The 27,776-nt window shown below is 39.9% G+C and overlaps 1 protein-coding gene across 2 annotated transcripts in view; it reads left to right on the forward strand.

Moving 5' to 3' along the window:
- The first annotated feature begins 103 nt into the window (after nucleotides 1-103).
- LOC110679839 (zinc finger protein Xfin-like) overlaps nucleotides 104-27,776 on the forward strand; it is a 37,526-nt gene continuing 9,853 nt past the window's right edge. The window contains exons 1-7 of one of the 2 annotated variants that reach the window (XM_021855648.1): nucleotides 104-219; nucleotides 14,534-14,779; nucleotides 15,697-15,819; nucleotides 15,881-16,390; nucleotides 16,458-16,581; nucleotides 16,663-16,793; nucleotides 16,865-17,134. In XM_021855648.1, the coding sequence (XP_021711340.1) occupies nucleotides 175-219; nucleotides 14,534-14,779; nucleotides 15,697-15,819; nucleotides 15,881-16,390; nucleotides 16,458-16,581; nucleotides 16,663-16,793; nucleotides 16,865-17,134 (1,449 nt within the window). In that variant the 5' untranslated portion in view covers nucleotides 104-174. Of the gene's footprint in view, nucleotides 220-14,533; nucleotides 14,780-15,696; nucleotides 15,820-15,880; nucleotides 16,391-16,457; nucleotides 16,794-16,864; nucleotides 17,135-27,776 lie in introns of both variants that reach the window. The other variant, XM_021855647.1, reaches the window with a different exon arrangement.

Consider the following 27,776-nt stretch of genomic DNA (forward strand, 5'->3'; position numbering starts at 1 on the left):
AAATAAACTTAAATTCTCACCCATACCGATCAAGAAAAAGAAATGAGCGTTTCCAAATTAATGTGCAGGTTTGCAGTTCTTGTTCTTCGTGTTTTGTTTTGACATGCATTTTCATAACAAATGAGAAAGTAGAAATTTCAGTGTTTCGAAAAAGTGTTGCAAAAGTTGTGAAGAATGTTTTGCTCGTATTGTAAAAAAAGTTCTCACATATTATTTACGGTAAGTTTGGTTTTAGATCATCTGGACCGAGTCACATTCAAATCATATGAATTATCTTAGAATACTGGGAGGTTCTTCTTGGAGAAAAAATAATCCTCGCCTACTGTTTGACATTGCATACAACAAAACAGGATAACAGGGACTCATGCTCATGTTTGTACAAAACACTTTCTAACATCAAGAAGACATTTGAAAAGCTATAAAAGAACATACGATTTTTTTTAATGAGCACGAACTTTCGCGACTTTTTTTAAGAAAAAATCTATAACAAAAGTATGAAACAGTTTCAGTTTTATATGACACTCGGCGAATAGGTATTGCTTGTACGATCATTTTACGCCTAGACAGGGCTAATAGCGTCTAATGGGAGCTAAGCATCTGAAAAGAAAAGTAATCGCCTTTCTAGATGCGTGGGAAATTGCTTGCAAGAAATGGTCAAGAATGGTCTTTGATCGCTGCACGCAGTTGAACAGAAATGTCATTTCAAAAGGAGCTCGCTGTAGAACATTTCTAGACTATTTCTGTCAATTTTTTACTTTTCTGTAGCGAAACAGCATAGGGAATCGATGCCGGTTATGGACCCTTTGTGTATTAAGGATCCTCTACAGAAAAACAAAATTACCACTTAAGGCTTAGTAGCCCGTCATTCATTTTGGCAGCCATGTTGATTTTGCAGCTCGCAATAAATCTCAGTCATCATAGGCAATATTGATTCCGAAAAGTATTCTTACTTGCTCTTACATGCAAAAAGTATGCTGATACTTTTTCAGCTATATCAGTGCAAAACCAAGTGATTTTCCTATTATACATGCTTGGTGAATTACATCACTCAAAAGTTTGATAGATCATGCTTTAAGCCTGATTCGCTGCTGACAAGTAATTTCTCGGCCTATCTTGATGCATTGCAAATTTCTGCAAGGAATCGATCAAGAATGCGCTTTTTTCTGAGCGCAGTATGCAGTTGAAAAGAAATGTCAATTCAAATGGGTCGCTGTAGAAAATTTCTGCAAGGAATCGGCGAGAAATTATTTTAGCGATTCCTTTTCAGTAGCAAATCAGGCTTTATGATTTATTTTTTTCCTTGAGATATTTCGGAAGGAATTTCTAGAGTTATTCCGGTGATGAAATCCTAATAAGAAATTTCTGGTTAAATTTCAGGAGGAATTCCTGATAACCATTGACGATCCTTGGAGATATTAATTCCTTGAAGAATTTCTAGAGGCATCCCTCGATTAATTCCGGGAGGACTCATTTGAAGAATTCCTGGGCGAATCCCTTGAAGAATTCTCTCAAAAAAGAAACCCCTGAAGGAAAATTCTGGTTGAATCCATCCGTAAATTCCGGGAGGAATCCGTAGCAAATAGCCTGATGAAACCTAGAATAGCCCTAGAGGAATTCCTGAAGGAACCTTTAGAAGAATTCCTGATAGAATTTCTAACAGAACTTCTGATGGAATCCCAGAAAGTGTTCATGATGGAGTCCCAGGAGGATTTTGTAATGAAATATAAGAAGTATTTCAAAAGAAAGAATTTCTGATGGAATCCCTGTAAAACTCCTAATGCAATCTATTGAAAGACTCCTGATGAAATCCAAAGAGAAACTTTTGATGGAATACTCGGAAGAACTTCTGACGGAATCCCTGGTGTAATTTATGATGGAATCCCCAGAGAAACTCCTGATAGAATTCTTGTAGGAATACCAGGTAAAATCGCTGAAGAAACTCCACAAAGAATTCCTACAGAAACTTATAATATTCTTGAAGTTACTTCTGGTGAAATCAGAAGGAACTCCTGATAAAATCCCTAGAAGGATTCCTAATGTAATCCCTAGAGAAACTCCTGCAATAATCCATAGATGATCTTCTGATGTAATCCCTGAAGGAACTCCCAATAGAATCTCCGATGGAACTCCGGACGGAATCCTTATAGGAATTCCTGATGAAATCCCTGGAGGGATTGCTGATAATATGCCTGGCTGAACTTCTTATAAAATCCCAAGAAGAATTCCTTCCTCTCTGATATGATCTCTAAAGAAATTCCAGGTGCAATCTCCGAAGGAACTCCTGACGGAATGCCTAAAGAAACTTCTGAAAGAACCCCTGTAGGAATTCCAGCTGGAATCTGAAGGAGCTTTTGATGGAATTCCTATAGAAACTTTTGATAGAATCCCCGGAGGGATTCTAGGTGGAATATCTAAGGGAACTTCTTATGAAACCCTTGAAGGAACTCCTGATGAAATCCGTAAAAGAACGCCTGATGTATTCCCCAGAAGAACTCATAATGTAAACCTTAGAAGAACTTACGATGTAATCCCTGGAGAAGATCCAGGTGGAATCCAGATGGAATCTGCGAAGAAATTTCTGATGTAATCTCTTGAGGAATTCCCGAAGGAATCCCAGGAGGAATTCCTGATGGATCTCCTGATAGAATCCGTAGAGGAACTCTTTATGATATTCCTAGAAGGAGTCCTGATGAAATTTCTCGAGGAACTCCTGTTATAATCTCTGGAGGAACTCCTGATAGAATTGTAAGAATTCCAGGTGGTATCTCAGAAGGAGCTATTGATGAAATTCCTGGAGGAACTCCTAATGAAATCGCCAGAAGAACTCTAATGGAAACCCTAAAGGTTCTCCTTGTAGATTCCCTATAAAAACTCCTGATGAAATCCTTGGAGGAATTCCTAAAGATATTATTGAAGGAACTCCAAATGAAATCATTGGTGGAACTCCTGATGAATTCCCTTGAAGAGCTCCTGATGGAACACCTACGGAAACACCTAATGAATTCTTTGGAGAGATACTGATAAAACCCATAGAGGAATTCCTTATGATATGCCTTGAAAAAATCCTGATATAATTACTCGAGGGACTCCTGACATAATCTCTAGAGGAACTCATTATGCAATCAATTGAAAGACTCCTGATGAAATCCAAAGAGAAACTTTTGATGGAATAGTCGAAAGAACTTCTGACGCAATCCCTGGTGTAATTTATGATGGAATCCCCAGAGAAACTCCTGATAGAATTCTTGTAGGAATACCAGGTAGAATCTCTGAAGAAACTCCACAAAGAATTTCTACAGAAACTTATAATATTCTTGAAGGTACTTCTGATGAAATCAGAAGGAACTCCTGATAAAATCCCTAGAAGGATTCCTAATGTAATCCCTAGAGAAACTCCTGCAATGTACAATGTATAATCCTCTGGAAGAAGTCCAGGTGGAATTTCTGAAGGAACTTTTGATTGAATCCCTGGTGAATCTCAATTCCTTCAGAGAATCGCTGGAGAAACTTCTCATATAATTGCTAGTGGAATCCCTGAATGAACTCCTGATGTAATCCCCGAAAGAACTCTTCCGATGGAATCCCTAGAGATATTCCTAATGGAAACCCTGATATGATCCTTTGTGGAACTCATGATTGAATCGTTGAGAGCTTTCTTTGCCAAAGTTGCCATTTTTGCATTCATATAGCGTGTGGCAGGTACGATGATGCTCTATGCCCAGGGAAGTCAAGGAAATCTCCATTACGAAGAGATACTGGACCGACCAGAAATTTTCAACCAGAAACCTTCAGCATGGTTATGTTTTGTAGCCACGGACTTTGATCACTCGGCTAAGGTAGGCCTTAAGAATCAGGAGTTATTCTAGGGAATTAAACACGATTTCATCCAGGCATTCCATCAGGAGAACTTCTAAAGATTCAATCATAAATTTCACGAAGGTTTTATTCAGCAGTTCCTTCAGAATTTTTATCAAGACTAGCTGTAGGGATTCCATCGGAAGTTCCTATAGAAATTCCATCAATAATTCTTCTGGGGGTTTCATCAGATGTTCGTCTAGGGATTCTTCAGGGATTCCATGTGGAATTCCTCCAGAGATTCGATCAGCAGTTCTTTCAGGGATTGCACCTGGAACTCAACTAGGGATTTCATCAGAAGTTTCTCCTGGGATTCTATCAGGAGATATTTCAGACATTCCACCTGGAATGACTTCATGTCCGTCGTTGCTCTATGGATTCCATCAGGAGTGCTTTCCGGGATTTCAACAGAAATTTCTCCAATGATTCCATCCAGAGTTTCTTCAAGAATATCTTTACAAATTTTTCGAAGGATTCCTTTAGGAGTTCCGCCAGGGATTTCATCAGGAGCTCCTGTAGGGATTCTTTCGGGAGTACCATTAGGGCTTCTGGAGATTTCATCAGGTGTTTCTCCAGGAATTCCATCAAGAGTTCCTTCTGAAATTTCACCTGGAATTCTTCAAGAGATTAAATCAGATGTTCCTCGAGGAATCCCATCAATGTTTTTTCTTGAAATATTATCAGGAGTTCCTCTAGAGATTCTATCCGGAAACTTTTCAGGAGTTCTTCCAGGGATTTTATCAGGAGTCCCTTCAATGATTAGGAATTCCTTCAAGAATATATATAGATAGGAGTTCTTCCAAGGATTCCATCAAGAGTTCTTATAGAGACACTATCTGGAATACCTTTAGGGCTTCCATTAGAGTTCTTCTTGGGATTGTATCAGGAGTTCCTCCAGAGTTCTTTCAGAGATTCCACTTGAATTGCCTCCAAAGATTCAATCAGGATTTCCTCCAGAGATCATATCAGGAATTCCTTGAGGAATTTCATCAAGACTCCTTCTAGGGATATCATAAGGAATTCTTCTAGGGATTCTTACAGGAGTTCCATCAGAAATTCCTCCAGGGATTCCATCAGGAGTTCCTTCAGTGATAGCAATTGGAACTTCTCCAGGGATTCCATCAGGAATACCTCTAGCAATTCCATTAGAAGTTTCTCCAGCGATTCCATCAGCAGTTCCTTCAGAGATGCCACCTAGAATTCCTTCCAGTTATTCTATGAATTTCATCAGAAATTCCTCCATTTATTCCATTAGGAGCTTCTTCAACAATATATTTAGAATTTCCTCCAAGGATTTCATCAGGAGTTCCTCCAGGGATGCCATAAAGAGTTTCTTCTGAGATTTCACCCGAAATTCTTCAAGAGATTCTATCAGGAGTTCCTCTATAGATACTATCATAAGTTCCTTCAGGAAACTTATCAGGAATTCCTCCAGAAATTTCATGAGAAGTTCATCTAGAGATTTTATCGGGACTCTATCAGGAGTTCCTCCAACAATATCTTTATATTCCTCCAAGGATTCTATCAGGAGTTCCTCCAGGGACTCTATCAGGAATTCCATAAGGAATTCTTTTAGAAGTACTTTCTTCTGAGGATTTCATCAGGAGTTCCTCCAGAAATTCCACCAAGAGTTCCTTCAGAGATTCCAGCTAGCATTTCTTCCGAGATTCTATTAGGACTTCCTCCAGAGTATATATCAGGAGGTCACCTAAGAATTACATCAGGATCTTCTAGGGATATCATAAGGAATTTCTCTAGGCATTCTATCAGGAGTTTCATCAGGAATTTTATCAGGAATTCCTCCAGGGATTTCATCAGGAGTTCCTATAGTAATTCCATAGAGAATTCTGCAAGGGATTTCATCAGGAGTTCCTCCAATAATTTCATCAGTTGCTGCAAGAATATCTTTAGGATTTCCTACAAGGGTTCCATCAGGAGTTCCTCCGAATTCCATTGGGAATTCCTTCGGCAATCATCATTAAATTCTTCAGAAATTTTAACAGAAGTTCCCTTAGAGATTCCATCAGGAGTTCCTCTAGCGATTGTATCAAAAGTTTCTTCAGAGATTTCACCGGGATCCTCGAGGGATTGCATCAGAAGTTTCTTCTAGAGATAACATCAGGATCTCTTCTGGGAATTACATCAGGAGTTCTTCTGGAGATTTCAAGAAGAGTTCCTTCAGGGGTTTCATAAGCATTTTCTTTAGACATTCCACCTGGTATTCCTCCTGGGAATCTATTAGAGTTTCTATAGGGATACCATCAGGAGTTCCCCTGAGCCTTTCAATAGGAGTTCCCAAGGATTTCCATCAGGAGCTCTTCTAAGTATTTTATCAGTTCCAAAAGGGATTCAATTAGGAATTCCTACAGGGCAAAACAACAGAAGTCGTTTTTGGCATTCCATTACGAGTTCCCAAGGGAGTTCTTCTAAGGACTTTCAGGAGTTCATCTAGGGTTTCCATTAGGAGTTCCTTCAGAGATTCCACCTGGAATTTCTACAGGAATTCTATCAAGAGTTTCTCTAATGATTATATCAGGAATTACTCAAGGGATAACATCACAAGTTTTTCCAAGGATTCCATCTGAAGGAGTTCTTCAATAGATTCCGTTGGGAACTTTATTATAAATCCTCCTGGGTTCCATCAGAAGTTCTGTCAGGGATTCTATCAGGAATTCTTCTAAAGGTTCCTTCAGGAATCCCTCTAGGGTTATTCTGGGTTAATTTATTATGAAATATTTTCGGAATTTATTAGGAGATACTACCCAAACTTCTAGAGAATACTTCAAGAGATTCATAAAAGAACTCTTCAAGGTAGTCCTCCTGGAATTCCTTAAGGAATTCCTCCCGGAATTATTCAAGGGATACCTCCTGAAATTCCTTAAGGAATCAATCCTCAAGGAATTCCTTCAGCAAAATCTCCAACGATTCTAGAAGATTATCAAGATTTTCTCCAGGGATTTTATCATAAATTTCTTATAAGTTCTCCGGCATTACTCAAGAGATTCTTTCCGGGATTTTTCAAAGGATTCCTTGCGGAATTCATCATGGGGCGCCTCCCGCATTTCCTTAAGGTATCAATCCCGGAAATCCTCAAGGGATTCCTCCGGATTTTGCAAGAAATTTCTCGTGGAATAACTCCAGGGATTATTGGGAGTTTTCAGGAACCCTCCAGCGATATTATCAGAAATTTATTATAATAGTTTTACCTGTAATTTGGGAATCTACCTGTATATCATCCAGTGACTCTATTCGGAATTCCTCCTGGGATATAAAAAAGGAATTCCTCTGGGAAGTTCCTTCGTGGATGCCACCAAGATGAACTCCAATTATCCAAAAACGAATTTCCTATGCGATTTGACCACAATTTCCTATAAAGATTCCACTAGTAATTCCTTCAGATAGTTCAACTAGATTTTCCCTAATTATATCACCTGTAATTTTTCGCGGGAGAATTTTTTAAAGGAATTCTTCTAGCGTTATCACTGGGAACATCACCAGAGTTTCGTTAGAATTACCACCAGAAAAATCTACCAGAGTTTCGCCAGAAGTTCAACCATAAGATACTTCAAAGGTGTTACTAGGATTGTGCTTCAGGATAATCATAAATTCCTCCAGGGAGTTAACTGATATTTAAAGTAGATCTAAAAGATTTTTTTTTTCATTTCTGAAAAAAATTCATGGAGATATATTTTTAGAAAGTCTTGGAGGTATCACCAAAGAAATCAATAGATTAATTCCTAGAGAGTTTCCTGGAGAGATTCCTTAATATATTTCTGGAAGAACTTTTAAAGAAATCCCCGAAGGAGTTTCTGAAAGATTCTCTAAGGTAATTCCTGGGAAAAAATCCTTCAAGAAATACTGGATGGAATTGATGTATAAATTCTTTTAAGAATCCTCGGAGAAATTTATATATTGGATTATTGAAGTAATTCCTGCAGAAATTCCAGGACGAATGTCTCGTAGGGTCCCTTCAGAGATACAAGAAAGAATCTTTGGAGGAAACACTGGTGGAGTTTATAAAAGAATTTATTGAAGATTCTCTAGAGGAAAACCAAAGGATAACCTGGGGGATCCTCTCAAAAAATAACAAGTGGAATCTCTAAAGGAATTCCTGCTGATCAAGTTTTGATGATTGTTTTTTGCAGTATTTCTCTTGAAATCTTTGAAGGCTTTCTGATGAAATTCTTGGAGGAATTGTTTGTGGAATCCCTGGAGGAACTTGATGAATCCTTGGATAAATTGTGGGTAGTATCTGTATTGGAATGCTTGAAGTTCTGCTGGAGGAATTCTTAAATTAATCTTTGGAGGATTTTTTGGTGGAATCTACAATAATTTGTAGAGGACAGGGATTGAATCCTGAGAAAATTGAGAGAATCTCTCACGTATCGCTCTCTGTAACTATCATAACATGCTGCACATTATGAGAGACTGTTTATCGTATACTGCTACAACTTTGATCAGATTGGGGGGATAGTAGTGCATGATAAAACCCCTCTAAACATGCTCCAAGCCTGGGGTATTGAGAATAGGGAATTCGGCCGGTCAGTAATTAAACAGAACGCGTTTACAGAACGAAAATGAAAAGATGTTTATTCAACGAAGGTTGTACACAGAATAAAAAAAAGAATAGTTTTAGCGCGAAAGGCTGTCGCGCGCTTTTGTTCTCTGTTATGCCACGTCATGGCTTTACCGCTTCAGGGCTGTCACACAGGTAGGGTTGTGCTGATGTACCCGGTACTGAAATTGTTACTCAACACCCCTGCTCAATTTCTGCACTCCTAAAGCTTCTCGTAAACGATGAAAGGCCGTTGATGCCAGTCCTTTAGTCATAATATCCGCCAACTGTTTCTCCGATGGAATGTAGCGGATATCGATGCGCTTGTCTTTCACTAGCTCGCGAACAAAGTTGAATTTGACATCCACGTGCTTTAGTCGTCGACTGTCACGTGGCTCCTCCGTCACCTTAATACACGATTGGTTATCCTCGAAATGTTTCACTGGACCTTCAATTACCACGCCAAGATCTTCAAGAAGCCGACGGAGCCAAATACCTTCACATGCGGCGGTACACAAAGCCACAAATTCTGCTTCTGTTGAGGACAGTGCTACGGTCTGTTGTTTTCTTGTTAACCAGGCTGTTGTGCCACCAAAAACACGAAAAACACATCCAGTAATCGATCGTCTATCGTTAACATCGTTGCCCCAGTCCGAATCTGAATAAACGACAAACGGTTCAGCTTTATCGCTTCCATGAAACTCCAAAACTATGTCCAAAGTTCCTCGTACGTATCGCAGAACACGCTTCAAGAAATTCCAATGTTCATCTGTTGGGCAGCTCTGGTATTGGCTGAAAAAGTTCACTGATGCACATAAATCCAGCCTTGAACACTGCGCTACGTACGCCAAACAGCCCACGAGCTCCCTGTATGGCTTGCTGGTTTTGTTTGCTTCATCACCCTTCTTCAGCTGCAATCGAGTCTCCATTGGTGTCGCTGCTGGCTTACAGTTCTCCATCCCAAATCGGCAAAGTAGACTTTCGAGATAACAACGCTGTGAAATCCGCAAAATTCGCTGCTCCTCATTCCTGTCGATACTCATTCCAAGAAAATTACCAACAGGACCCATGTCCGACATCTCAAACTCCTGCGCCAGTCGCTTCTTTACCTTCTCGATTTCTTTCAAGTTTCGGCAAACAATAAGTATGTCGTCAACATACAGTAACAGGAACACTCGTTGGCTACCCTCACCTCGTACATACAGGCACCGATCATTCTCACTTTGCCGAAATCCTAACTTGGTCACAAAACGATGAAATCTTTCGTTCCAGGCTCTTGACGCCTGTTTTAAACCATACAGCGAACGGTTCAAACGGCAAACATCGTTTAGTTCTCCTTCCGAGCCTTCGGGTAACGTCATAAAAATTTCCTCTTCCAAGTTTCCGTTCAAGAACGCCGTCTTGACGTCCATTTGATGTACTTTAAGACGTTCTTGATTTGCCACTGCCAAAACTGTACGCACCGTATCCATTCTTGCTACCGGTGAGTATGTCTCAGTGTAATCATATCCGAAACGCTGCGAAAATCCACGGGCCACCAGTCGAGCCTTATATCGGTGCACAGCTCCGTTCTCACCACGTTTAAGCTTGAAAACCCATTTACTCGAGACTGCTTTCCTCCCTTCAGGTAACTTGCAAATGCTCCACGTATTATTCTTCCGATGAGAGTTCATCTCCTCCTCGACGGCGGCTTTCCAATACGGCCAATCGTCACGCTTCCTCATTTCCTTCAGAGTATCAGGGAAATTTTCAACAAAGTTCGTTGCACTCATTGCATAAGCACAGTTCATGTCGTAATCTCTGTGCCACGCAGGAGGTTCTCTTATACGACCACTAGTTCTTATTTGATCTGATGGTGCTTCAACGGCCCCTGCTGAATCCTCATCAGCTGCCGAGTCCGAATCCGATCCTTCATCACAATCTTCGAAGCTTGTTTCATGCGAATCACCCGGTACCTCCGTATTACCAAAGTCGGTGTCTCCTACCTCCTCGTCGTGCGTGATCCGAATCATCTCATTATCTGTAGATGTCTTGCCAAGCGCTGGAACTTCCTTCGATGTACCACGAGATTCGTCGATAATTACATCTCGTTGCACTACCACTTTCTTTCGCTTCGGATCCCAGATCCTGTATCCGTTACAGTGGTGTCCCAGAAATATCCCTTTCCATGCCTTACTATCGAGTTTCTTCCGGTTTTCCTTAGGGACATGGCAAAAGGCTGGACTTCCCCACACTCGCATTCCGGAAATATTTAGTTTTCGACCTTCCCATAATTCAAATGGTGTCTTACCTTCTTTCAGGGCACTTGCAGGGCTCCTATTTACCAGATAAGCGGCCGTTTCTACGGCCTCACACCAAAATACCTTGTCGACACCGGAACCAATGAGCATTGACCTGGCCTTCTCCACCAGGGTCCGGTTCATCCGCTCACTGATGCCGTTCTGCTCCGGCGAATACGGCACCGTGCACTCCATCTGGATTCCTTTCTGCTGGCAAAATTTCTCGAACTGTTCGTTTCGGTATTCTCCACCGTTATCACTACGAACACGCGCAATTTTTCTTCCAAATTTTGCAGTGACCATCGCTTCGTAAAGTTTAAAACATCCGAGCACCTGATCCTTCGATTGGATCGTGTAGACGATGGTAAACCGGCTCCAATCGTCAATGAAACTGACGTAGTACCGACTACCGTCATGCCCCACCGGCGTTACAGGGCCACAGACGTTCGTATGGATTAGTTCTAGCACACGCGAAGCTCTCTTCTCGGAGCTACTAACGAATGGTTTCCGAGTTTGTTTCGCTTCGATACATGGTTCGCAAAACATTTCACCATTGTCGTCTACCGCGCACTTCTCGAATCCGGTCACCATATTCTTCTTCACGATCAGTTCCAAGTTCTTCTCGCTCAAGTGACCATACCGACGATGCCAAAGTTCATTGCATTTTTGCAACTTCCCGCACGAATACAATGACGACGCACTTGTACTTTCCGCGTAAAAGTCCATTTCGTATTGCAATCCACAACGTCGTCCACAGGCGACCACTTCAGAATCTTTCCGAACTTTTACACTACCGTCTTTGAACACAATCTCCATTCCCGCCATTTCCACTTTGCGGATCGAGAACAAATTACAACGGAGATCCGGAGCATAGAGAACATTTTCCAAAGTACACTCACGTTTCTTGCTTCCACTGACGGCAATCATCTTAATCTTGCCAGAACACTTTGCTATCGCAGACTTACCGTTCAATGCAACAGCGATTTCAACTGGATCCTTCAATGGCACTAGCTCTTCGAAGAGATTCTTGTTGTTGCTCATGTGTTCGGAAGCACCCGAATCTGCAATCCACAATACTTTCTCTTCCCGAACAACACCACCACTAGCGGCGAAACATATTCCACCCGCTTTCTCTTCGGAAACATTTGCACTTGACTTCTTATTGTCTTCTTTCTTCCTCTTCTGCCGCTCGGGACACTCCGCAGCCTTGTGTCCGACTTTTTGGCACGAAAAACATTTCCATTTTCTCACAGCACCAGTCGGTTTCCCGGCGAAGGCCGACGGCTCGCGCTTCACGCCGAACGAATCAAATTCTTTGCCACGGCACTTTATTTCCTCGTCGAGCAAACGACACTTTACGAATTCAATCGTCAATTTATCTTCCGGCATTGTTTCTATCGCGGTCACCACCGTCGCAAATTCAGGTCCGAGCGTGATCTACAAATGACACACCACGTCAATGTCCTCAATGACCGCACCGGTCGATTTGTATTCGCGCACTAACCGATCAAACTTCAAGAAATGCTCTTGCAAATCACCGCCCTCATGCCGGAGGGTGAGCATTTTCTTCTTCAAATGCAAACGACTTGCAATACTTCTTCTTTCAAACACACGCTGGAGGGCCAGCCAAATTTGCCTCGGCGTTGGCTGGTCTTGTACGTACTCCAACTGGCTATCACTGATTCGCGAGATGAGAATGGATTTGCACTTGCGATCTTTCTTCCTTCGCGCTTCCAACGCAACCAACTTCGTTGCTTTCACAGATTCGTTATCCGCTGCACTAACTTGCAACCTTTCCACATCCGCCACTTCTTCTTCGATGCACTCGGTCATCTCATGCTCCTCTAGCAAGACCAGCATCCTGAACTTCCATGACGGATAATTCGACCCGTCGAAAAGCGGAACGCGAACTGCATCCGAATCCTTCTCCATCTTCACGAAACACTTGAAATCGTCCGAAACACGCTACTACTTCCCAGCACACGCGAAACTGGGCCCATAACCTATTGAGAATAGGGAATTCGGCCGGTCAGTAATTAAACAGAACGCGTTTACAGAACGAAAATGAAAAGATGTTTATTCAACGAAGGTTGTACACAGAATAAAAAAAGAATAGTTTTAGCGCGAAAGGCTGTCGCGCGCTTTTGTTCTCTGTTATGCCACGTCATGGCTTTACCGCTTCAGGGCTGTCACACAGGTAGGGTTGTGCTGATGTACCCGGTACTGAAATTGTTACTCAACATGGGGGACACTATTGCTATTGGGAGTTCGTGGATTGTTTATCGTGCCAGTAAAGAAAAACACCTATCCCCAACGGTAAATAAGCCAGAAAAATGGATTTTATCATCGCTCTCTCTTTGAGGCTCTCGCTCGCTGCTTCCTTTTATCAGACTTGTTACACCTTGCAATACAATGACGATCGTGGACCGCAACAGATGGGATGTTTTTCTTTGCTTGCTTTGATCGTGCTTCATACTCAAATGAGAGCGAATTCTGCAATGCCTGGTAGAGGAACCTCTAAAGGAATCCTTGTGGATAAATTTCTAATTGATTAATTTAATTTTAATTGATTAATTTCTAATTGATATAATTCGTGGTAGAATCCCAGGAAGAGCTTTTGGTGGAATATGGAGTATGTTTAAAACTACTAAGTGAACTTTAACACTTCACTTTTTGCAAAAAATAAAATACTAAAAGTGCTCTACACTGAAAAAGTCTGTAAGTCGCAGACGAAATAGGCCTATCTGTCAAGATAAGCAACACATATTAGAGTTTAAAGGTATTTGCTCGCCTTACTAGTGATTTTAGTATTTTATTTTTTGCAAAAAGTGAAGTGTTAAAGTTCAATTAGCAGTTTTAAAACTTCATAGTAGAATAACTAGAGAAAACGACTAAAAGATTCTGGATAGAATGTTTGAAAAAAAAAATCCCATGGCCATTCCCATATCAATGACTGCTCAAAATATTCCCCGAAAGAGACCCGTCATGATTTCTGAGTTTTGCCGGAATATTTCGTACGAATTATAACTGGAATTCCTCTTAAATATTTATTTCTTTTGGTACTTAAATGTTGAAAGTTCTTCTCTTCCTTACTGCGATTATTGCCAAAAAATCGCGAAAAGATTCTCCCCCACAGCCACAGCATTCGAGAAAATAACAATCACATATTCACTAGACTCTCGACAAGTCTATAGCTGAACAGTTCGGTGAAATAAAACACCGTATTTCGTCGGAATTTAACGGATTACGGTGATTTTTTTTTACCGAATACTGTAAAAATTTACCGTACTCCGTTAATTTATTTCACCGAACTGTTCAGTTGTTGAGATTTCACAGGAATCCGTAAAATAATTTAAGTGTGTAATAACATGCAAAGAATTATCGTGTTGCTGCAACCAACCTTGACAGTTGGTCAAACGGTTGTATCAACATAAGTCGGTTTGACTAACTTGGGGGCGGAGTCAATGTTGGTCAAACCGTCTGAGCGTCTGTGGGCTGCATAAGATTCAGCAACTCCAAATCTACTATAGATATACATAATTTGATCTTTGAGACATTGAAATAACAGGCTTCTTAGAGACGTGTATTGAAATAGACACCAAGTTTGTTTCTAAGGAGACATGCTACCAGCTTTGCCTAGTATATATCATTAAAACTTTGAACATCTATCCATGTCTGAAGACCATCTGAAGCTCAAAATGCGACAAACATACGTCGCATTGCATAAAACGGTACAATTTGGTGTGTCCTTTGATTGAGTTTTGTTCAGTAGCATGTTTGGCCACTTCCTTCGAAGTGGATCGCTCGCAGAATATGCAAAGTTACTCTATTCCTCTATTTTCAGCACCATTTATGCGGCTGTTGCCTGGGAAATCTGCAATGTGATCACCCGAAGCACACGGCGGCAGTAGCTCTTAAGGACGAGGCGCTCCTGAAAGTGCAATGTGCTATTTGCCACGAAGAGTTCCCGGAGAATGAGCTGCAGCAACATCAGGATGCTTGCATGCCGCTTTTGGTATTTCGGTGTGCCGTCTGCGGGCAGGACTACCTGAGTAAGGAGGGCCTGTGGAACCATTTGGATCAACATGAGGTAAGTGGAAAATGGATTGGAACATTTCGTCTAGCGAATAGAGAGTCGTGGGTTCGATCTCCACCGGAGCAAGTGGTTTCTTTAAGCAGTTTGAATTTCGATTTGTACATTTGACACGTGTTTCGTCGTGTACTTCAAAACCTTACAGCAGCAAAATTTCTTAGGCTGGAATTGCCTAGAACTTGACAATTAACTAACCGTGCTAAGTACAGTATTGCCAACCACAGTTTTGTTGTATACTAGAGATGCGTTAAATATTTCTTACTATCCTGAATATTTACGGTAATAACTCATAGAAGTGCACTACTTTTCACATTACTTTCCCTGGCATTCGAATTTATCTTCGTGCTATGGCTACAAATCGAGTTGAGCTAGTTATTAAATAAGTTTGTCAGCATTCTATACGATTTCGATCGACTCCACCATTACTGAACATGTAGTAAAATTCGTTATCTTGTTGTGGATTTAATCAATCTATGTATCAATTTTATGTGAGAATATTGATTAATTGGCCAAATGATCGTTAACCTGAATTCCGATCGTAGAAAAGACATCGTAAACTTAACCGTCGTGAAAAGAACGGCATAGAAACTATATCGCTAAATAAGAGAACAGAATCGATACTAACATAACTTGAACCTCGAGAAAGTAACTCATGCACTTAACAACTAGTTAACAACTTCGAGTCGAACTTTTTCGTACTTTATGGTAAACATCATTCTACTTAAACAATTTAAATTAACTTTATGTGATATGAAGTTCGGTTTATTACTTAAAAAATAAGCTACTTAAGCTAAAACATACCATTTTATCTTAACTTTTGGTTGCTTGGTTATTGTTCGATGATCTACTTAGTAAGCAGAAGCAATAGCTAATAGAATAGAAAGACGAATATTAACCACATCGTATGACTCCAGATTGCAGATGACAAAAAGGATTTGTACTATGAAGAAAAAGCATCGAAGCACGTGTTGCATAAGTGCGCAATATGCAACGATCAGCGCGGATATCAGGAAAGCTTATATTGGCACCACATTCACGTAAGTCTTTGGATTACTGTGTTAATGGATAATTACTAATCTTCGAATCTACGTAAAACAGGAAGACCACGATGGTTTCTTTCTACGCTGCACGGAGTGTGGCGATTCCTTCCGATCGCAAAAGCTGGAAACCGATCATCGTCTTAACCATTGCGAAGCGAGAAAACAAGCGATTCCTGACGAATTTAAGGAAGTCAAATTCGTTCCAGAATTTAGTGAAGTCAATTTTCCTGTAGAGGATGCAGAAACCTCACTCAACGAACTGCCTTCAGACCTACTGTTAATTCCACAATTGCAACAGTTCGAAAGTTTGGACCCTACGGATGAAGTTCAAGAAAACGATAATGTCCAGCTCGACGAATCATCAGATGTTGAAGGTTCGATGAGCGAAACAGACGAATCCTCTGTTCCGAAGTCTGGTCGAACAAACGCTACAACTTGTGGTGTCTGCAAGAAGAGCTTCAACAGCCCCATACGGTTCTATCGTCATCAAGATTACGCCCATCGAAAACGCACCTGCCAACTTTGCCGTATCACCGTCACAGGTTCCAATCAATATCGGTATCACATGGTTAGTTTTGTTCGAAACATTGAATAGCTAGGTACTTACTTCTAACGTATATTTTTATTCAAATCAGCTCAAACAACACTCGGAGCCGTCGTACAAGTGCGCTCACTGCAAAAAAGAATTCCACTTGTTGGCAGCTTACCGGCGACACACGGACACACATGCGAACAAATTTCGCTATCAATGCAAAATATGTAAGCATAACTTCAAAGCCCAGGTCTATCTGGAAAGGCATATGCGACGAAACCACCCAAAGGGTTTCATTTCCCCTGCAGCTTCAACTTCAGCAGCTGTAGAAGAACCCAGCAACGATTTGCAACACGCCAATGCAGTCCAGCCTGACGCCTCATCATGCCCGATATGTAAGATGTCCTTCGAAGATGAGGAGCAGTTGAAAATTCACGAGGTTTGTGCCACATTTAGATAAGTAACTTTGGCGCGACCTTTAAAGCATTACTTCTCGTTTTTTGTTTTCAGGAAACTGGACATTCCCATCTGCATTATAGGTGCACTCATTGTCCACGAAGATTCCAGTCACGAAAAGATTTCGATGCTCACTTAAGAGAACATGACAAGTCACGTGATAAAAAAATTGTGATCGCAACACCAACCACGTGTTCGGAGTGCAACAAGGAGTGCTACAATGTGAAAAGAATGACTCGGCATATAGATTCCTGCCATGCGCCTATGACCTGCAAGGACTGCAAAACTGTCATGTACGGGAGACACAAATTTCAATATCATAGGGTACGTTGGGAAAAAAGTCATGACATTTCCATTCTCTCGTTGCTCGTTGCGGTTGGGATGATGAATTTGACTGGTTGAGTGTCATTATCTACTGTATCGATGTGCTCATTTATGTACTGTTTCTTCAATACTATTCGGGTGTTTGTCGTAATACCTGTTCCACCTTTCAATAGGGATCACATCGTTCCAGCAAGATTATTATCCTTGCCAATTTCCGCTTCCGGTTTTGAGTAACATATTCGATTTAAAGCCTGAAAGTTGCCTTGAAATTCAATGAAAGGCAGATGCATTGGAATCGGTATTATCGGGATTGTTGAAGGATCTGCTGTATAGCATATTTTAAATTTTAGCGTATCATATTAAAAACAGCGTCCATTTATTACGTAACGCTGAATTCGGCAATTTTTGACTTTTTGACCCCCTCTCATCCGTCCGTAACGGTTTTTGTATGAAAAATTTCATATTTTTGTATGAATCGTAACGCTTGAGGCTACTTCTCCCTCCCCCTAGAGCGTTACATAATTTTTGGACGGACCAAATAGATGTTGCCTTAGAACAATGCGCCTAAATGCTTAACCGGCCGCGATACTCACAAGCTCTGAGTAGGGAGCCAGATCGTATTCTTGGCACTTTTGATTCACTTCGGCAGTGGAGTTTTTTGAAAGCTACAGAGCTCATTTTTGCGTTGTACTATAGCGCTTCTTATTGCAAAATTTCAGGGGATTCAGTGGAGAAAAACCCCCATGCCAAAGTGAATAATGGAAGTGAACAAGGGGTTCTGTGCCCTACCTATTCTAAAGAGTGCTGCACCTAACGTACAGTCTCAAATAAGGTGTTCCTCTTTTCAAAAAGCTTCACCAATGATTGCCTTTTACTCCACTAGTAGCAGGTGTCTGCTTGGTCTCTTTTGACGAATAAAAGTGAGGTTGAATTTTGCTAAATCTATTTTGAAAACTCAAAATTGGCGTTTGCTAGATAACTTTAATTGTGATGAAAATGTAGGAAAAATGTTTTTTATTAGAAGCTCGACAAATTTTACATAATTTAAGCGACAGCAAGTTAGAATTAGCTCGTCTAATTTCTGAATTTTCCGAAACATAATTCAACTTTTATTAGTTAATTCCAATGCAAGTCTCTAAAGAGTTTTGATTTTTAACGAAATATCTCTAAAATCTCTATTTTAATTTTTTTCTTATTCTACTAGCAATGAAACCTGCTGCCATATTTTGGAGAAACCTTTAGAGACTATTACGTGACCATTTCACAGGCAATTTCTTCTCAGATACCCCAGAGAAAAGGAATTCGACAAATAATTTCTTTAGAGATTTCTTTGTGCTTACCGTAAAATGGGGCGAATAGAAACACTTTCCGACGTGTTTGAATGTGTACAACTTAAACCGTTAGGATAAAAGCCAATTTTATTAGCCTCAAATATGGGTCACGTCTTCCTTAGCCGAGAGCCCAAATACTGCTCAGTAAAAATAAATATTTTTTCAAATTTAATGGAAAAACAAACACTTTTTCAGCTGCCCCCTGAAAATATATTTAAGTGTATTTACTCAGCGAAGAAAAAAAATATTAAAAACAATTTAAAATTTTGAACATGTTAGAAATCGACAAAAATGGCGGATGTTTCAAACTATCAAAAATGGTTAAGATTTCAATATTTTCTTTTTAATTTTTTACGAGAAACGTAGCATTTTTTTATTTGAAAATAGTCTAGCGATACTATGTTGCTATTGAACTAATGGTAGGTTTTTAAAGTTTATCATTACGTAATAGTTGCATTTCTAACTGCAGGTCGCTTTGTTTCTATTGGCCCCACTTTTTCTATTCACCCCGTTTTACGGTACTTTTCGGTACGGTACATTCTTCCAAAACTTCTCTATTTATTCGTTTACCCGTTCTCCCAGAAATTCTTTCGATGGTGTTTCGAGGGATACTGAAATTTATTCAGAATTTGCTCCAGGAAATCCAGGAGCGCTCTCAACGCTTTTACCTACTGTTATTTTTCTAGAGACTTCCTAGAGAGCTGTGTTCTTCACGAATTTTACTAGCAACGAGTGATCAGAGTCGATGTTTGGACCTCTGAAGCTTCTCACATCGACGACATCCGAGAAATGCCGGCCGTTCACCAAAACGTGGTCTATTTGGTTGCAGAGCTCGCCATTTGGGTGCATCCAGATGTGCTTTCGGATGTCTTTGCATGCAAAGTAGCTGCTGCTGATGGCTCTGATCCCTCTAGCTGCAGCGAAAGTTATTTTAGTTCAAAAGTTATTAAAGTTTTTCTGCTTAAAATACTTTGTTTTTCAGGGCATTTTATTAGAGTTACAAAAAAAACACATCTGTAATTTTTTGATATAATATACAATCTTATTTTATCTTTTGAATGCCGTCAAAATATATACTTTTTATGTTTGCCCCAATCAGAGATATTCACAATCAAATAGGCATGTTTTCGAGAAAAAATCAACAATAACTCCCAAACGAAATAGGGGGGTCTGTAGCCTTGAGGTTACGCTTTCGCTTCATAAGCGGAAGGTCATGGGTTCGATTCCCAGCCCCTCCACAAAAAACCCGTCCAGCCACCAGAAGACGCCTCACGGAGGACCGTGCTTTGGGGAGTACATCCATCCTCCGTCAGTATCAGATGGTGACTGAGACAAACTTGACCCTCTTCGCAGGCAGCTAGCCTCACTAACAACAGAGCTCTCTTCTACCTGCTCGGTGTGAGAGTAAAAAAGTAGGAGATGTTATGACCGGACCAAACGGTAGAGACCGGCCAGACACGCACGCATAGAGACTACACAATAGACGGTGTGTGATATGACCGAATATACAAAACGGTACGCGCGCGTTCGTAGTCAGTAATAAACTGAATTGTTTTATTCCTTTCTACTATGGCTGAGCCAGCAGCCAGCATAACTCGATAGGGTGGTCACCACAGTTCTCCCCCTTTTAGATGAACTATACACAACACTGAAATTCACACTTAACACTTTCAATACTTTCGGGAACAACGTGGATACTTCTCGAACACAGCAAAACAGTACTGCTGTAAACAGTCGGTAAAACATACTACCGAAAACAACCAAACAATCAAACAAACAAACTCTGATTCGAAATCAGTAGTAAACATATTCGTTGTCTCTTCTGAAACGCTTGATTCGCCTCGAACGGCGTAAACTTGCTTTTTGACGATCTGAGCTCGACGAACATCTCGATAACGGTCCTTCCAATGGATCAACCTCGTCAGCTTGCGAAACTCCTCTGTCAGGAACTCCACAATCCAACTCTTCTGGTGACATCGAACCTGCAACAACTTCTCCAGAACCATCTCGACTGTCATTCAACGGATTTTCACAATTATCCCTAAACACAAAAGAATCTGCTGGGAAACCGTAAAAATCTTCAGCATCGTCAGAATCGCTCTCTTCGTCGTCCTCTCTAGTACGTTTTCTGCTGCGTCCATACTCCTTACCCCTCGAAAAAGTTACATACCGCCGACTCTTGTCGTTTCCAGCCTGCTTCAACTGATTACGATGTGCCAAATACACACGACCTCCTACGGAAACTTGAAATGTATGTGAGGAAACACGCTTCTGGAATTTGGCTTCAAGCCATCGTCTGATGTCAGTTGTTCTAAAATTTTTATAGTAAACAGTGTCTCCTGGGCACAACTTATCTGTCCAGTCAGGCTTACGGTAGTCTTTGGTATCTTGCTTAGGATTTTCCACACTTGTAGGCTTCGTCATATGATTCTTAAAACTATTTCTAGGATGAATCAAGTCCAACAGCGTCTTAGGTTTAAAACTAAACAACCTCTCCGAAGGAAACTTGTTATCTTCTTCCAAACACGAATTACGATAACCAAACAGAAAATACGAAACTAAGTCCTCGGTTGTTGTACTTCTCAACTCTGGATCCAATAAAAACTTCTTCAAACTCTCCTTAACAACTCGCACCATGCGCTCCGCTTGACCGTTGCTTGACGGATTATACGGTGGACTCTTCATCACCTTCACACCATGTCTTTCCATAAAATCCGTAAACTCCTTCGAATTGAACGGTGGTCCGCCATCTGTAATGATTACATCAGGTAACCCAAACCTAGCGAAAACACTCATGAACGTCGAGTTGACTTTCCTGGCATCTGTTCCATACTTCATGTATTCAACTTCCAACCATTTGGTAAAACTGTCAACAATGACCAGGAAAACTTTTTTGTCGAAGTAAAAGAAATCAGCGTGAATACGCGAAAACGGTTTATTCGTTGGTATCCAAGAGGAATGAGGAACTTGCTTTGCTACTGCATTCATCTGGCAACATACACTACACGACTTGACAAAACTCTCAATGTCGCTGTTCATGCCATACCAGTAAACTGTTCTTCTGGCTAACTGTTTGATTTTGGTAATGCCTGAATGGTTCTTATGCAACAGCTTCAGGATCTGTTTTTGTAAACTAACAGGTATAAACACACGATCTTGGTACAATAAACATCCATCGACCAACTCCAAATCCTGATGATGAGCATAAACATCCAACAAACTTCGCTCCAACTTTTTAGGCCAACCATGTTTCAGGTAGTAAACAATCTGCTGTATAAACTCGTCTTGTTTGGTTTCTTCTGCAACTAAAACGTAATCCAATGGTAACTCACTCGAAACGTTCAAACTTTTGATAAACTCTCTCTGTAGTGCAACTGGTACTTCGTCTGGTAAAGGAAACCTCGAACAGAAATCTGCATTTCCCATTTTTGATGACGGTCTGTAAACAATGTCAAAATCGTAGATGTTCAGTTCCAATACATACACGGAAAAAAATTCTGTAGTAAAAATAACTATTTTAGCTGACTACGCCCATTCTTAAAACTACCATGGAAATTCAGACCAATTTACTATGTTTACGGTACACCCCACCGCATTACTGGTACATTTGACAGAAATAATTTACAACAATCTGATTTCAACTACAGACATGGTAAAATCAAGCGAATTTCTGGTCTGCTGAAAATTGCCGGTGCGAGCGCTTAAGTTAACCCCCTAAAATGGTAGTTTTTACCGCACATTTTTTTTGCGTGTATCTCTGCAGACGCGTCACAAACAAACTATTCTTTCCTTCCTTACCAAAGATTCCAATCAACGGCTTATGGTCAGTATACACAGTAAACTTTTTGCCAAACAGAAACTTATGAAACTTTTTAATGGTACTCACAACGGCCAACGCTTCCAAGTGCAGTATCGGGTAGGACTTCTGTGCATTTGTTAAACTGAAGGAGGTAAAACTAATGGGCCTCTCTTCTCCATCTATGTCATGTGCAATGACTCCACCTAACCCGTAACTACTAGCATCTGTCACAACAACGACAGGCTTGCATGGATCAAAAAACTCCAACAGGTTTGACTTCAACAACGAGAGCTTACAGTCTTGAAACACACTAGTGCACTCAGCAGTCCAGACAAACTTAACGTCTTTCCTGAGCAAACGATACAAACAACTAAGGCGAGACGACAGATTGGGAATAAATTTACCGTAGTAATTGATTAAACCCAAGAATGCCTTCAACTCGGAAACATTATTCGGAACACTGGCTCTACGAATTGTTTCCACCTTCTCTGGGCACGGCAACAAACCTTTATCCGTCAACACATGACCCAGAAATGGCAAACTAGTCACAAACCATTTGCATTTTTGCAAGTTGACTTTAATATTGGCATTAGAAAGTCGCTCTAAAACCAAATAAAGCTTTCGTAAACAGTCTTTCTCGTCTCTCCCTGCTATCAAAACATCGTCAAGGTAACAGTAAACTCCGTCAATACCTTTCAAAACCTGATCCATGACACGTTGAAAAATCGCTGCACTTGAAGAAGCACCTTGTGGTAAACGATTATACGTAAACAAACCTTTAATCGTATTAATCACCATTATTTTTCTCGACTTTTTAGACAACTTAAGCTGTGTATACGCTCCTGCCAAATCTAGTGAACAAAACACCTTCGCGCCCGCCAAAGATGCAAACATGTCTTGTGCCAAAGGTAGAGGATACGTATTAGGGATTATGACCTTGTTAATCGAGACTTTACAGTCGATAACCATCCTAATATCACCACTCTTCTTTACGACGACGATCACCGGAGATGCCCACTCACTCGCATCGACCGGGGTTATGACGCCATCCTTTTCCAAACTCTCAAGGTGTTCCACGACCTTATCCTTCAACCTCAACGGAACGTCATAGGCACGTCTAAACATCGGTGTATGATCTTTCAAAACTAGATCCGCTTCAAAACCTTTGATTGGAGTTGATAATGATTTATCGAAAACATTGGCAAACTTGCGCTTAACATCCACTAGAATTTGGTCATGAGAAACTGCCAGTTGATTGATACTACGAGTTGCAAACACACTACGCCAACTTGGAATAAACAAATCCAACCAATCGCGTCCAAGCAAAGGTGTAAACCTGTTCTCACTTCGCAAAACTATCAGATTAACGACTTCTGATCGTCCGTCCAACTCAACCAATACTTGAATTTTACCATAAACCTTCAAACGACTTCCATTTATCACGGCAAGCTTCTTGTCACATGGTTCTATCGGTATATGATCGAATTCTTCCTCGTACATTGATGAATCAATGACGGAAACGGCAGCACCACAATCAACTTCCATTTTCAAACGAATACCGTCAACGTAAACTGTCCGATAACACGGCTCATTAATTCTGTTGACTGAAAATGTTAAACAATCTGTTTCCTCGCACGAAAACTCTGACTCGCACGATAAACTGTTGGAAACATCTAAACTTTGTGATTGAACTGCTGAAGAATCGACAAACTTAACCTCATCATTCTTTCGATCGAAACAAAATCGTCGAATATGTCCTTCTCTGTGACAAAAACTACAAAACAACTTGCGTGAATATGAAGGTAAACTATTCTTGTCATTATGCGAAAATGATTGCTTGAAACTGCTTGGTAAACTGCGATTTGTTGAAACTCCATGGATTAAACTTTCCTTTGCCTCTGCTTCTGTTCCATCAAACCGCTTCCGTAATGCATCCGTAATTTCTCCAAACGAAACGTCTTTCAAACTCCGTTCTTTGAAAATCTGCTTCAACTCACTAAAAACTTGAGCTGTACATGAAGCAAGAAACGAAGCTTTTTGCTTTTCCTTACGGTAAACTCCTCGATGCATAAACTCACGATTCAAATCCTCCAAATACTTGTGAAATGAAACTGATCCAGGAATAAAAGGCTTGATAAAACTTGCAGACGACGTAGTTGACATGATTTGTTCAACTAAAACAAACTCCAAACGATTGATTTTTTTTATTACAGCTTAAATCATAAACTGAAAACAAACGATTGATTTTTTTTTTAATACAGTGTAAATCATAAACTGAAAACGATTGATTTTTTTTATTACAGATTAAATCATAAACTGAAAACAAACGATTGATTTTTTTACAGTGTAAATCATAAACTGAAAACGATTGATTTTTTTTATTACAGATTAAATCATAAACTGAAAACAAACTTCAACAAACAGATCGAAACAAACTTTTTGTACGCTTTGAGCATAAAACTGATCCTGTTTATTTTGTTGAAAAACTTTATTCCACGCAAAAACTAATGCGGTAAGACCACTGTGTTGTGACACACAAACAACTTTGCATACAACAAACATATGCGATGAAACACTTCACCGCGCGACAACGATCATGTATCGTTAAACTTAATGTCGCAAACAACGTTGTAGCAATAAACTATTGATCAACAGAAACACACACTAGTCTGATGACAAAAACTTTCTTTGAATGCCAAACAGAATAAAGCATTACAAACATAATGAAACTATTTTCCCTCGCTTGCTAGGCGAAAGAAAATGGATCGCAAACTTCACAGTAAGCATGCAGTTATAACTTTAAGAATTTTCTCTTTTGTATTTCCACTTTACATGCAGTACTTACGTGAACGCAACAACCAAACCTGCGATTGAGCGTTAAACAGCGATACAAAACAAAACACACAGCCAGCTGTTCCTCCGACGGCAAGCAAACAATCGCTACGATCCGTGGGTAACAAAACCAAACACTGTACGGTGTACTGTATGGCAAACTTGAGCCAAAAACAGCAAACTGCCGGTACAAACTACTGCACAAAAATCACTCCGGAATACCGACGGTAATTTCCTCCCGGTTGTTTTTCGACCACTAGAACTACGCGCGAAACGCAATTATTTTCCAATTATGGAAAAAACACCACCTCGTTCGCCACTGTTATGACCGGACCAAACGGTAGAGACCGGCCAGACACGCACGCATAGAGACTACACAATAGACGGTGTGTGATATGACCGAATATACAAAACGGTACGCGCGCGTTCGTAGTCAGTAATAAACTGAATTGTTTTATTCCTTTCTACTATGGCTGAGCCAGCAGCCAGCATAACTCGATAGGGTGGTCACCACAGGAGAGAGTGAAAGTTGATGTAAATATAAATAAGTTAAAAATAGATCTGTATCGGTAAAGAAGCTACAGATCACCTGATTCCGGCACAGTAGTGGCCACGAGCACGGAGTACCTTAAATAAAAAATAAAAATATATAAAAAAAACTCCCAAACGAAAGGAGATAGCGAGTTTCTTCACTCACCAAATTACGCATTTTTTAAAGCACTAAAAATGTTTCATAGACTACTTTGATGAGAAATTTGAATTGAAAACTCTAGAGCCAGGAAACCAGTTTTGTTCGGACGTACACTCCCGTGCATAAGTTTGGGTTCACCCCCTTAAAAACATGCAAAAGTGTTCAGTCCATATCTCGGTGACTACACGTCCAATTGAAACTCTCGCAGCCGCATTCGAAAGGCAAAGAGTTATTCTTACTTCGTATGTATTTTTCCAAAAACATTATTTGAACTTTGTACTAAATTTTTACTTAAAGTTGTGACATTTTTCAAAAAACACACTGAAAAATCATATCTAATTTCCGCCAAAATTTCATGGGGTCTGTTCAAAGAATATAAGATTACGATTCTAATGACACTTTGATTCAACATTTTGGTCGATCCAAAGCTGAGGAAATTAGATATGATTTTTTAGTGTGTTTTTTGAAAAATGTAATAACTTTAAGTAAAAATTTAGTATAAAAAAATCAAAAAATGTTTTTGGAAAAATACATACGAAGTAAGAATAACTCTTTGCCTTTCGAATGCGGCTTAAAGAGTTTTAATTGGACTTGTAATCACAGAGATATGGACAGAACACTTTTGTATGTTTTTTAGGGGGTGAACCCAAACTTTTGCACGGGAGTGTACGGTATGTACCGTAGGAAAGTAGCTCTAAATCGGTCAATTTAAGAGATACAAAAAAACTTTTTTTTGGCAAAGTTGCTTGAAACTAAATGGTCTACAACTTTGCTCAAGCATGTATAATATACATTCCCGTGCATAAGTTTGGGTTCACCCCCTAAAAAACATACAAAAGTGTTCTTCTGTGATTTCACGTCCAATTAAAACTCTCTAAGCCGCATTTGAAAGGCAAAGAGTTATTCTTACTTCGTATGTATTTTTATAAAAACATTTTTTTAACTTTGTGTACTAAATTTTTACTTAAAGTTGTGATATTTTTCAAAAAACACACTGAAAAAACATAGCTCATTTCCTCAGAATTGGCTCGACCAAAATTTTAAAACAAGGTGTCTTTAGGATCGTAATCTTATATTCTTTGAAGAGCACTCACGAAATTTTTGCGGAAAAATCTGAAAAGCATTCAAAACCAATGAAACAATCAGTCAAGTCATCGTGCAAAAGTTTTGGTTCGCCCCTAAGTATGGTGTATCGTGCAAAAGTTTGGGTTCACCTGAACTTACTTAAATCTGTGAAATCTCAAACCAATCACTTACGTGCCATTATTTGCGCTCAAATAAGCTTTAAGCTATTGAAATCGGATGAAAAATGGCAGAGATATTGAAAAAAATGATGTGCACGATCCGCACGATCAGGTGAACCCAAACTTTTGCACGATTTGCATCATACTTAGGGGTGTACCCAAACTTTTGCACGATGACTTGACTGACTGTTTCATTGATTTTGAAAACTTTCCAGATTTTTCCGCCAAAATTTCGTGGGGTCTCTTCAAAGAATATAAGATTACGATTCTAATGACACTTTGATTTAAAATTTTGGTCGATCCAATGCTGAGGAAATTAGATATGATTTTTCAGTGTGTTTTTTGAAAAATGTCACAACTTTAAGTAAAAATTTAGCATACAAAATTAAAAAAATGTTTTTGGAAAGATACATACCATCAGTGCACCAGATTCCGCTCATTTAAGGGAAGTCATGTGTCCAAATGTTTATTAATAAATAACTATTGTGTCGATCAATACTATTTTTATGTCACAGTGTAGCTCCAAGTATAGGTAATCAGCGGCATAATAAAAAGAATTTGATAAATTTTTATAAAAAAATATTTAATTGCATTTGTTACTGCATGTAAGTGTTCCTATTTCCGCTCACGGTGAACAGATTTGGTGACGAACTTACTAGAAAAATGCATAATTTCAAATTTCGTTATTTATCCTGATATTTTCTGTGGTCAAACCATATCTACTAATGCAATAAAGAAGGCTGTA

The sequence above is a fragment of the Aedes aegypti genome, chromosome 3 (assembly GCF_002204515.2).
Source record: "Aedes aegypti strain LVP_AGWG chromosome 3, AaegL5.0 Primary Assembly, whole genome shotgun sequence".
Lineage (NCBI taxonomy): Eukaryota > Metazoa > Arthropoda > Insecta > Diptera > Culicidae > Aedes > Aedes aegypti.